Raw genomic sequence first — 13,020 nt, forward strand, 5'->3', positions numbered from 1 at the left:
TCAGAAGATTGGAGACTGACGAGAGTTAGTCTTGAGATGGATTAATGATTGTACACTGAGCATTGACCCCCTATACTGAATTTTATTGTTGTTAACAACCATTTGATCAATAAATATGAGAGATGCCCTCTCAAAAAAAAAAAAAAAAGACCTAAAGTGGTTCTCTTCTGACTTAAACTCTGAATGTTTTCCTGACTCTGCCTGAATGAAGTGAAAACATCAGAGAAATTCTTTAAATAACTACTTTCAGAATTGCAAAGGCAAACAAATCATTCCTCCTTCATTATTTCTTCCTTAACTTTTATACAGAGGATGCATGACAGTGGTTTTACATGTCGACTAAAACCCAATAACTGCTCCCTAATTGAAGTAGACAAACTATCTTGAGAGATATACACATGTGTGTTGGAACTGGAGGGAAAAACAAAGCTTGGAGTGACACTAGAGTATCCCCCCAGCACTGCCCCACACACACAATATGTCACCTGACCATGGGAGAGAAAGTCATGTGATAGGAGGGGAGGGTGTGGGAAAGGAGAGGTGACCTCAGTAAAGTATACCAATGTATATCAAGTCCTAAGTTCCAAAATTGCTCCATCTACTTTGGCCACTACTGTAGCCTACCCAGTCTCCTGCCTGTTCTGCTCCAATGTCCCTGGAAGCTGACTCTATTAACCTTTTACAGAGAGCCCATATGTCAGCCCTCACATATCCATCAATGCAGAAGAAACTCATGCCAGTTTAGAGTTCTGATGATGACACAGAACTAAATATCTTTAATTACTAACCTGAGAGAATTACATAACCTAATCTACACCCTAATTCATGGATATGAATTCTTAACTGGGGATTCCCAGTCATTGAAAAAATATATAATAATAAAAAAAAATGTAAGATAAGGACAAAGATAAAAAAGACTCTGGAAAAAAAACAGAAGAAATTGAGGGAACAGAAAATCAGTTTTTAACCTTTCTAATTATCTTCTTCAAGGAGACTGAAGGAAAATTACATCAATGAGTGATTAGGCTTCTATGAGAGAAGACTAATTGGACAACAAGAAACAAATCTTGAAAATGAAAAATAGAATTTTCAAAATAACAAATTCAATGGAGTGAAAGTGATAATTAGATAAAGCCAATTGTTAAATAATTGAGAAGGCAAAGTTGAGAATATATATCAAAATGCAAAACAGACAAAGAGAAAATATGGCAGAGAACTTAAGGTTTATGAAATACTAATTAAGAATCTACACTTATCTGTTGGCAATTTCAGAAAAAAATAAAGAAATAATGGATTCAAATGAATAACAGAAAAGAAATTCCTTGAGAAGAACACCAGTCTCCATGTTATATGAAAGATGAAAAGCAAACAAAAAATAAAAACTATATTCTAGTGAAATTCTGTTGAAATTTTACAACTCTTAAAAAAAGAAAAATACTTAAAAGATTATACAGAAACGAAAAATGAGGTTTTAAACTGGAAGTTTCACAGAAGCATCAAGGTTCAATACTTTCTATATTCCAGTGGAAGTATGAGATCATTTGCAAAAATTTTAAAGGATTCATCTAAAAACTAAAGTTAGTTGATGCTTTTAAATGTTTTTACATATATAAAAGAAATAAGGAGGTTAAAAGGGATGAAGATGAAGAATCTGAGCTAGGAGGATTTCTTCAGAGAAAACCCTCACGTTGAGCCCTACACCTCCACGAGGAGCATAGGGGCAGAATATCATAGTCTCAAGCCCAGTGTGCGGGCCTTTAACAGGACCCAGGGGTAACTGGATGTTTGTTCTTTGCAACTGGGAATCATAGCAGGATCTGTGCCTAATTTTCAGTCTGCAACAGCAGGGTAAAGAGCTTAGGGGAAATACTGTACTCTCCTAAAAATGGATCACAGAGACATGAAACCCAGGTACCAGAATGTGACAATAGTAGAAATATTGGCCTACAGTTGTTTTTAAAGACATCTAAGGGGGCAGCCAGACAAGGGAAAACAGACCCAAGTAGGAAGAAACTATAAAGTGTACCACTAGAGGGAAAATGGAGAATTCAAAATAGTTGTTTTGAGGAAACTCAGTGAGCTCAAGGAACAGAGAAACACAATTCAACAAAGGCAGAAAAATAGCACATGAACATAAATGATAAATTTCACAAAGTGATAGAAATCATTTAAAATTATTAAACAGAAATTCTGGAGCTGAAGAATTGAAAGAATGAACGGAAAAATTCAATAGTCAGCATCAATATCAGAATATACTAAAGAGCATAGAATAGGTGAATTAGAGAAAAGGAACTCTGAAATAACCTAGTAAAAGGAGGACAAAGAAAAAAGAATGAAGAAAGCCTAAATGATCTATGAGCTACTATCAGAAAGAAAGAATATCAAAATTATTGGAGTTCCAGAAGAGAGGAAGAAGGGGGCAGAAAAGTTATTTTAAGAAAGAATAGCTGAGAACTTCCCAAACCTAGGGAGAGAAACAGACATATAGTTCATGACGCTAATAGAGAACACCATTATTTCAATTCAAAACTATCTTCTATAAGCACATTATAATGAAACTATCAAAAATCAAAGGTAAGAGAAAATCCTAAAAGCAGCAAATGAAAAAGGATTTTAATATACAAAGGAACCCCCATTAGTCTATCAGTGAATTTCTGAGCAAAAATCTTAACAAACAGATAGAATGGAATTATAGTAAAAGTCCTGAAAGAAATAAACTACCAGCCAAATAAACTATCCAGCTAAGTTATCCTGCAAAAATGAAGGAGAAATACTTTCCCAAACAAACAAAAGCTAAGGGTTCACTACCACTAGACCTGGCTTAAAAGAAATGCTGAAAGGACTTCTTTGAGCTGAAACAAAAAGCCACTAACTAGTAACATGAAAACTTACGAAAATATACAACCTAAGTGTCCATCAGGAGATGAATGGATAAAGAAGATGTGGTACATATACACAATGGAATACTATTCAGCCATAAGAAAGAAACAAATTCTACCATTTACAACAACATGGATGAAGCTGGAAGGTATCATGTTAAGTGGAATAAGCCAGGCAGAAAAATACAAGTACCAAATGATTGCCCTCATTTGTGGAGTACAACAACAAAGCATAACTGAAGGAACAAAACAGCAACAAACTCACAGACTCCAAGATGGAACTGCGGTTACCAAAGGGGAGGAGTGGGTGGGGAGGGAGGGAGAAGGGGATTGAGGGGTATTATGATTAGTACACATGGTATGGTGGGGATCATGGGGAAGACAGCGTAGCACGAAGAAGACAAGTAGTGACTCTGTGGCATCTTACTACACTGATGGACAGTGACTGAAATGGGTATAGAGGGGGGGACTCGATAACATGGGTGAATGTAGTAACCACATTGTTTTTATGTGAAACCTTCATAAGACTGTATATCAATAATACCTTAATAAAAAAATATATACAACACACTGATGGGATGATACAGTGAGATTATGAAAACTAATTCTGCAATATGACAATGTGTTAATGAGTCAGCTCTATTATAAAATTAAAGGAACAGAGTACTAAAAATAACTATAGGTGCTATAATTTCTTAATGAAAATACAAATATTAAAAGAGGTATTTTATAACATTAAAAATATAAAGGAGGGGAAGAAGTAGGGTAGAGTTCTGTATGACTGAAGTTAAGTGGCATTACATCTATAAGGTGTGTTATGGAAGCCTCATGGTAACCGTAAAGCAAAAACTTAGTTGATTCACAACAGATAAAGACATGGAAATCAGAGAATACCATCACAGAAAATCACCAATTCACAAAGGTACAAAGCAAGAGAGAGAAAAGTAACTGGAAAACTGTCAGAGAACATTTATTAAGGAAGCATTAATGAGTCCTTATATATCAATACTTACTCTAAATGCAAATGGACTGACTTCTCCAATCAAAAGGTACAAAATGAATAAATAGCTAAATAAGCAAAACCCAACTCTGCCTGTAGGAGACTCACTTCAGCTTTAGGGCACACACAGACCCAAAGTAAAGGGGTCAAAAAAGATACCCCATGCAAGTGGAAACCAAAAGAAAGTGGGATATCAAATAAAATAGAGCTTAAGCCAAAATTAGTAACAAGAGACAGAAAAGGTCATTATATAATAAGAAAGGGATCAACTCATCAAGAAAATATAATTGCAAATATATACACATCAGCATTGGAGTACCTAACTATATTAAGCAAAAATTAATAAATCTGAAGAGAGAAACAGACCACAATACAATAAGGGACTTTAATATCCTACTTTCAGCAATAAATATATCATCCAGACAGAAAATCAACAGGGAAACATTAGACTTGTATCATACTTCAGACAAAATGGACCTAACAGACATATATAGAACAGTCCATCCAGCAATAACAGCATATACATTCTTCTCAAATGCAAAGAAAGAACATCTCTAGGATACATCATATAGAACACAAAATAGTCTTAGCAAATTTAAGATTGAAATCACACCATCTTTTCTAGCCACAATAGTATGAACTAGAAATCAGCAAGTAGAAAGATGGAAAATTTATAAATATACGGAAACTAAATAACACACTCCTGAACAGTTAATGGGCCAAAGAAGAAATCTAAAGTGAAAGTAAAAGATAACTTGAACAAGTGCAAATAGAAACACAGTAAACCAAAACCTATGGAATGCTGTAAAGGTAGTTTTCAGAGGGAAGTTTACAGAGATAAATGTGCATATTAAGAAAAAAAAAGGTCTCAAATAACCAACCTAACTTTACACCTCAAAGGAATTATAAAAAGAGGAGCAAATGAAGCTCAAAGTTAGCAGAAGAGAGGAGGCAACAGGATCAGAGAAGAAATAAATGAAACAGAGACAAGAATATCAGTAGAAAAGATTAAAACTAAGAAGTGATTTTTTGAAATGAAAAACAAAATTGACAAAACCTTAGCTAGACTAAGGAAAAAAGAGAGAAGACAGAAACTCAGAAGTGAAAGATAAAGTATTACAACTAATAACGCACAAATAGGTAGAATAACAGACTATTATGAACAATTATATGTCAACAAATTGAATAACCTAGAAGAAATGGATAAATTCCAAGAAACATACAACCTACCAAGAATGAATCATGAAGAAACAGAAACTCTGAACAGACCAATAACAAGTAAAAATATTAAATCAGTAATCATAAATCTCCCAACACAGAAAAAAAACAAACCAGATAGTTCCATTGGTGAATTTCTACCAGACACATAAAGAAAAATTAATGACAATCTTTCTCAAACTCCTTCAAAAAACTGAAGAGGATAAAACACTCTTAAACTCATTTTACCAGGCTGGCATTACCCTGATAACAAAACCAGAACAGAACACTCCAAGAAAACTATAGACCAATATCCCTGATGAATATAGATGCAAAAATTCTCAATAAAATATTAATAAACTTAATTCAAAAATACACTAAAAGGATAATACATCATGATCAACTGGGATTTATCTCTAGGATACAAAGATGGTTTAAGACAAGCAAATCAATAAATGTGATACCACATTAATAGAATGAAAAACAAAAATCATATAATCATCTCAATAGATGCAAGAAAAGCATTTGATAAAGTTTAAAATCCTTTCATGAGAAAAGACTCAACAAATTGGTTGTACAAGGAACATAGCTCAACATAATAAAGACCAGAAACAAGAAACCTACAACTAACATCATTCTAAACAGTGAAAAGTTGAAAAGTTTTTCTCTAGATCAGGAACAAGACAAGACAAGGATTCCCACTCTCCCCACTCTTATTCAACAGAGTACTGGAATTCCTACCTAGAGAAACTAAGCAACAAAAAGAAAGAAAAGGCATTCAAAGAGGAGTAAAAAGAAGTAAAACTGTCATTATTTGCAGATTATATGAAAACAGAAAATACTAAAGACTCAACCAAAACACTTGGAACTAATCAACAAATTCCATCAAGTTGGAGAATATAAAATCAAAATACAAAAATATTTTGCGGTTTTACACATTAGCAATGAAATTGTTGAAAAACAAATAATGAAAATCCCACAGATAATAGCCAAAAATAAAATAATAAAATACTTAAGAATAAATTTAACCAAGGAATGAAAGAGCTACAAAATGAGAACTATAAGACATTGATGAAATAAATTGAAGAAGAAAAAACAAATGGAAAGAAGAAACAAATAAAGCACATTTTGTGCTCATGTATCAAAAGAACTACTATTGTTAAAATGTCCATACTGCCCAAAGCCATCTACAGATTCAATGCAATCTGCCCATTAAAATTCTAGGCATTTAGCACAGAAATAGAAAAAAAATCCTAAATTCATATGGTATCACAAAGACCCATGGCCTGACTAGTCAAAGCAATTCTGAGAAAGAACAACAAAGCTGGAGGTATCACACTCTTGATTTCAAACTATACTACAAAACTACAGTAATCAAGAAAGTATGGTACTGATACAAAAATATGCATAGCCCAGAGGAACATAATAGAAAGTTGAGAAATAAACTCCTACAAATACGGTCAACTAATATTTGACAAGGGAACTAAGAATACTCTGTGGGGAAAGGATAGTCTCTTCAAAAAATGGTTTTAGGAAAACTGGATAACCACACACAGGAAAATGAAACTGAAGCCCTATTTTACACCACTTACAAAAGTTAACTCAAACTGGATTAAAGACTTAAACATAAGACCTGAAACTAGAAAAATTCTAGGGAAAACATAGGAAAATGACCCTTCACATTGGTCTTGTCAATGATTTTTTGATATGACACCAAAAGCATAAGAACCAAAAAAATCAACAAATGAGACTACATTTAAAAAAAGCATAATAAAAGAAACAATCAACAAAATGAAAAGACAACATGTGGAATGGGAGAAAATATTTGCAAACCATATTTCTGTTAAAAGGTAAATACATAAACACATAAAAACTCATACAACTTAATCACAAAAAGTAAACAACCCTATTAAAACACAGGCAGAGGAACTGGAGAGACATTTTCCAAAGAAGACACACAAATGACCAATAGGTACGTGAAAAGATGTTCAACATTATTAATCATCAGGGAAATTAAGTCAAAACCACAGTGAGATTATCACCTCACACCTGACAGAATGGCTATCATCAAGAAGACAATACGTAACAAGAGTTGGCCAGGATGTACAGAGAAGGGAAGTCTTGTGCACTGTTGGTAAGAATGCAAATTGGTGCAATTGCTATGGAAAACAGTATAGAGGTTTCCTCAAAAAAATTAAAAATAGAATTACTATATGAACCAGCAATCCCACTTCTGGGTATATATCCAAAGGAAATTAAAACAAGATCTCAAAGAGATATCTGCTCTCCCATGTTCACTGCAGCATTATTCACAATAGCCAAGATATGGAAACAACCTAAGTGTCTAGCAATGGATGAATGGATAAGTAAGGTATGATATATATATATATATATATATATATATATATATATAATGGTATATTATTCAGCCTTGGGAAAAAAGAATGTTCTGCCATTTGCAACAACATAGATGGGCCTTGAGGGTATTATGCTAAGTGAAATAAATCAAACAGGGAAACACAAACAATATATGATATTACTTATATGTAGAATCTAAAAAAGCCTACATACAAACAAATAGTACAGTGGTGGTTACCAGGGACTAGTGAGGGGAAAACTGGGGAGATGTCAGTAAAAGGGTACAAAACTTACAGGAAAAAAAATAAATTAAAAGAGAATATTTGGTTAAAATGATTACTCGTTGAAGGGGAAAGAATTCACTTTAATCTGTAGTTTACCATTTTTAAGGCCTCAATTTTTCTATCATGTTCTAGGTATTATGACAAATATTAATGTAACACTGAAATAAAGAATATACTGTGCATAAATATGTATTTATCATATATTTCAGTAGCTTTTTGTCACATAAAAAGCCAATCTTACATTAGTAATGTGAAGTCTTACAAGCCATAAGTTTTTAATGGGTGAAACAACAAATCATTTTGAAGTATATCTTACTACCTGAAAGAGAATACCTATACCATCAGAAAATGAAATATTCCTGATAATAGTAACCACCATCATACCAAAAATCCTTAACTCCAAGTGCTTTATTTGCTCCTGAACACACAACCTCTGTGGAGATAAACATGGATCACCCAAATGAGAACAAGCAACAAGTCATTCACCACCACTGCTTGCATTTGGCAGACATTTAAATTAAAGGCAGGTGGTGGACTGGGAGAGCTTTGTGGTGGTAAAAAGGGAAAGTCTATCCTGATGGGAGATTGTTGGCATGGAAAAGGTGGATCTACCTTAAATTCCATAAACTCAGAGTGGTAATAGAGGAACAGTAAAATACTAATCTCAAAATCACAAAAAAAGTGAATATCAAAGCCTTAGTTTAGCCTGAAAGTGTTTAGTCTGTATTTATTCAAATACTATACATGATACCAGATTCCAATGCTTGCTTTTGAGGAAAAAATTTTATTGATATTAGCTAAGTAATTGATTTATTATATTTTTTGAATTCATAAAAATCTATTGTCCATACAGAATTACTACATCTAAAAAGCTATTATAATTGTAAATATTTCCACATTTTAAATGATTGCTAGATATTTTAGAACTCAGAGATAACCAATGCTTTATAAAGGTAACAACTACTACTTTATGAGGTAAAATTCATTATCTCAACTAGACTTCTATGCAATTTTCATAACATACTAAACCCCTCACAGGTTGTATGTAATTTTTTTTTCCTCATTTTTGATCTTTGACCAGACATTTTTAATGCCATTTTTCTTTAATCATTACAGAAGATTTTAACTACCAGTCTTATTTTAAAGCAAAGGAATTCATATGTAACTAGATTCTTAAATGGGGCATAATTCTTTCCATTTTACCTTTAAAGAAGACTAAGAAAAGTTTGAAATTGAACTATGAGAAAAGAAATGAGATGATCTGGGAGTTATGCTTTGGACAGGGTAATCTTAAGCAAAAAGTGAGGTGAGTAGACATGACCGTGGTTAAGTTAGGGAAGATGGCAGAGTGATTCAATGTGCTGTCTCTGCCATATGTATCCCTCAATTACTAGTAACATTTAAGGACCAAGGGGCTTGGAATATATAATCTCTAACTTCCTTTTACAGTAAAATAATGATACCATATGAATCCATGGATCTAAAAATCTGAAAGTTAAGTATGAATTAATGGAAACAAAAATGAATATCATACCTTTATATTATCTTTAATCTTTGTTTTATGTTTGTTTCGTTCCCTGGCTTCACGAAGACCTGTTTGAGTAGGCCCTTCTGCTGCATTTTCCTTTCCACAATTAGGAGCAACTACAAGATAATACAATTTATTCTTAATATTTATACTGTTTGTCAGTAAGAAATATGATTATAAGCAAAAGGTATGAATAGCAAAGTCATACTGATACATATATATTTTAAAGTATTAAATTAATAACACTAAAACCATAGCAAAATACTTTGAGTTCTAAAATGCATTTCCCAAAAATGCAGGTGACATTACTGCAAGGTTAGTGAAGTTGTCTGATGAGGCAGTCAGAGAGCATAGCAGCCAACCTCCAATTACATCATATCCAAATTCCTGTTGTTATGAGGTTTTGGGTGTTTATAAACTAAGGTGAAGAAAGTCAAAGGAGAGAATGGTAAGCAATGAGAAAATTTTCAAAGTGGAACTGAATTATAAACAAGAGATTCTTAAAAGAGTATTGTATTAATGAAGTATTATTCTCTATGCTTCTTGATGTTAAGAAATACAGAAAGGAAAATACAGAATAGTCCAATATAGTTGTAACGTTGGTCTCCAAACTTTCCTGCACATAAAGAGCAGTCCTAATGGAATCATCTGAGAGAAAAATAAAAGTTATAGGAACAGTCTCTTTCTTTTTCACATCTTTCCATATGCATATATATCATTTTTTCCTACATTTCCGAAAAGCAAGCTGATTTCAAATACACACATACCTCAGAGATACTGCAGGTTTGGTTCCAGACCACTGCAATAAAGTGGATATTGCAATAAAGCAAGTCAAATAATGAATTTTTTGGTTTCTCAGTGCATATAAAAATTATGTTAACACTATACTGCCTGTAGTCTACTGAGTGTGCAACAGTGTTATGTCGAAAATAACAATGTACATGCCTTAATTAAAAATACTGCTAAAAAATGCTAACCATCATCTGAGCTTTCAGTGAGTCAGCAGATAAACTTCATACAGGAGTTATCTAAACCATCAGCTTATTTTAATAGAGATGTCAAAGATAAATAGATAAATAGGTAAACAGTTATGAGTAGAATGGAGCATTAGAAATTAACTGGTGCAACCACCAACCCAATGCATGAAGTTCCTCAACCATTAAGCCTTCTTCTATATATTATTTTTCATAATCATCAGTCATGTTGGGAGTCAGAATTCCTGAGTTTATGATAGTTTGATACTATCCTTTCCTATTTATAACTGACTGTTATCAACATATGAAAACAAATAATCTTTTGATGTTATGTTTTTGGATTCTTTGTAAAAATGCATAATAAGGAAAAAATATAGGAAGTAATCACACACAAAATTATGTAATATTTTGGTGTGTATCCTCCAAACACTTCTCTTTGAATATACTTTAACAGACATGCCCTTATACTACAAAAATGTTATTATTTCTTAACATTATATTAATATAACATTTTAATGTATTTTCTTATGCATGATTTTTAAAGACTTCCAAGTAGTATAATCAACTATATTTAAACATTGACTTGCGGTTATAGATTAAGATTGCTTGCATTGTTTTTTTCCTCTAGATATGATTGCAATGAACATTCTTGTGCTTAGTCTTTTTAGACAGCACTGAGCATAACTAACATTTCTTTAATGAAATATGAGGAAAGAAACTACTGAATCAAGGCCAAGAAAAAAATTTCAAATATGAAAATGCTTCAAATTTCTTTAAGCTTTAATCAAGAACATAATAATCATCTGGGAATAGTAGGATGTCATGTTTACTAAGAAAATTCACCATTTGGCAGCCTTTCCATATTTCAGGGTTTTCCGTTATTGTTTTTAAATTATATTTATTGAAGTATAATTTACTTGTAATAAAATGAATACATTTTAAGTGTAAGGTTGGGTAATCACCACAAAAATCAAGTTACAGAATATTTGCAAAACCATCACCACAATTACTGTTTTCTGCTGTTACATACCTTACACATACCTTATAAACATTAGATACATTGCTAACATACATGAAAAATACAAAATTTTCAATTTATTGTGTTTTTCAGTATGATAATTTCAATTTCCTTTTTTTTGAATTACCATTTATCTTCTGAGATTCCCTCTTTACTTATTAATGTCATATTTTACTTTAAGTTCTTGATCATATTCAAAACAGCTACTTTAGCATTTTTATCTTCTCAGTTGAATACCTGGAAATATCAGTGTAGGTTTCCACTGATTTTTGTCTTGATCATGGGTCACATTTTCCTGTTTCTGTAACATATCTAGTATAAATGATATGTTATAAACTCTGCTCAATTTTCTTTCTCTGAAGTGTACTAATTTTTGTTCTAACAGGCAGTTTAATTTTTTGATGATCACCTTGAAATTGTAGGTTTAATTTTAAGCTTTGTTAGAATGGATCCACAGAAAACTCTAAATTTTCCCAAGGCACTCTAACTTGGCAAAATTCAAACTCCAAAGTCTCCTAGAAATTCCATGTAAAGCTTTGTTTTGGTTTTATAGGCAGGGATTTTTTTTATAGGGTGGGTATAGGATGCTGAATGTTATATGGTATTACCAAAGTATTACAGAGGTCTTACCATTCAGACATGGACAGAACTCCAATGTCTCCATCACCACTTAACCTCTACAATCCCTGATCATCTCTTGGTCCTGCAGAATTTCCTCTGGTAAATCTCAGGTAATCTTAACACATGCAGGCAAGTCATCACCTAAGACCTGCAGTAAATCCCTGCACATTGTAGCAGTAGGGTGCTTTCCTACAGATTCTAGTTGCTTCAGCTGCCATGAACTATGATCTTTGCCCTTTCAGTTCATTAGGACTGCCATGCTCTTCTTCACCGCCATCTCCATGGAGCTTGGTTTGGAAATTTCCCCAGACACAAACCCATGGTGAGCGTGGAGCTCAAATTACAAATTTTCGTTCTGCAACTTACCTTTTGTGACTTGTGCTGTTTTCCAATGCCTAAACGTAGTTGCCTCTTACGTAACCTAGTTTTAGTTATTTTTGGGGAAAAAGCTTGTATGGTACCAGGTACTCCAACATGGCCAGAAACAAAGTCATCCTATAATGGTTTACCCCTATTTTCTCTAAAATTAACCTATACAGTATCATATCTATATTTCCTCTTGGTCTTTTAATTAACATTTTAATTTGTGAAACACTTACTACGTATTTTACTCACTTTTAAATATTTCTAAAGTTTTGAGCTCCGGTAAGGTTAAGAACCACAAAACAATATTAAATTAGAGTTTTATCACATTTTACTTTTACCTCTAATTTCAGGAACATGGTAACTATGCCCTAATTCCATATCCCTCAGTGTTGCTTGAAGTCCAGAAATCTAAAAAATAAATCCAAAGATACAGGGTTATATACACTAAATAACTTTAAAAAGTTAAATAAAATGTAATGTTTCAATATTGGTTGCAAAATATAAAAAACACTAATCTCTTTTAATTAATTCCTAATGTATTTTTTTAATTATAGATGAATTATAACAAAAGGAAAACATAACATTCAGTTTAAATTCACTCCACAAGCAATTATTAAGTATCTATTATTGATAAGCATCTGAAACATTTATTTCACAGCATAGTTTCCTGAATACTCATTGCACATTTTGAGTGATAATCATTCAGTTCTCTACTTTGAGAGAGGTTTCTCCTTTTTGAAATTGTTTCACAACTTAATTCATCTTCATGTCCATAAACGATGAGGTTAGTATTAG

General features: G+C 32.6%; 1 protein-coding gene across 6 annotated transcripts in view; it reads right to left on the reverse strand.

Annotated features, from left to right (window-relative positions):
* SPAG16 (sperm associated antigen 16) overlaps window positions 1-13,020 on the reverse strand; it is a 981,678-nt gene that overhangs the window by 917,416 nt on the left and 51,242 nt on the right. For all 6 annotated transcript variants that reach the window (XM_073218142.1, XM_073218143.1, XM_073218144.1 and 3 more), the window contains exons 8-9: window positions 12,564-12,633; window positions 9,253-9,362 (exon numbers count right to left, since the gene is read on the reverse strand). In XM_073218142.1, the coding sequence (XP_073074243.1) occupies window positions 9,253-9,362; window positions 12,564-12,633 (180 nt within the window). The remainder of the gene's footprint in view (window positions 1-9,252; window positions 9,363-12,563; window positions 12,634-13,020) is intronic.

Source organism: Manis javanica, chromosome 12 (assembly GCF_040802235.1).
Source record: "Manis javanica isolate MJ-LG chromosome 12, MJ_LKY, whole genome shotgun sequence".
NCBI classification, from domain to species: domain Eukaryota; kingdom Metazoa; phylum Chordata; class Mammalia; order Pholidota; family Manidae; genus Manis; species Manis javanica.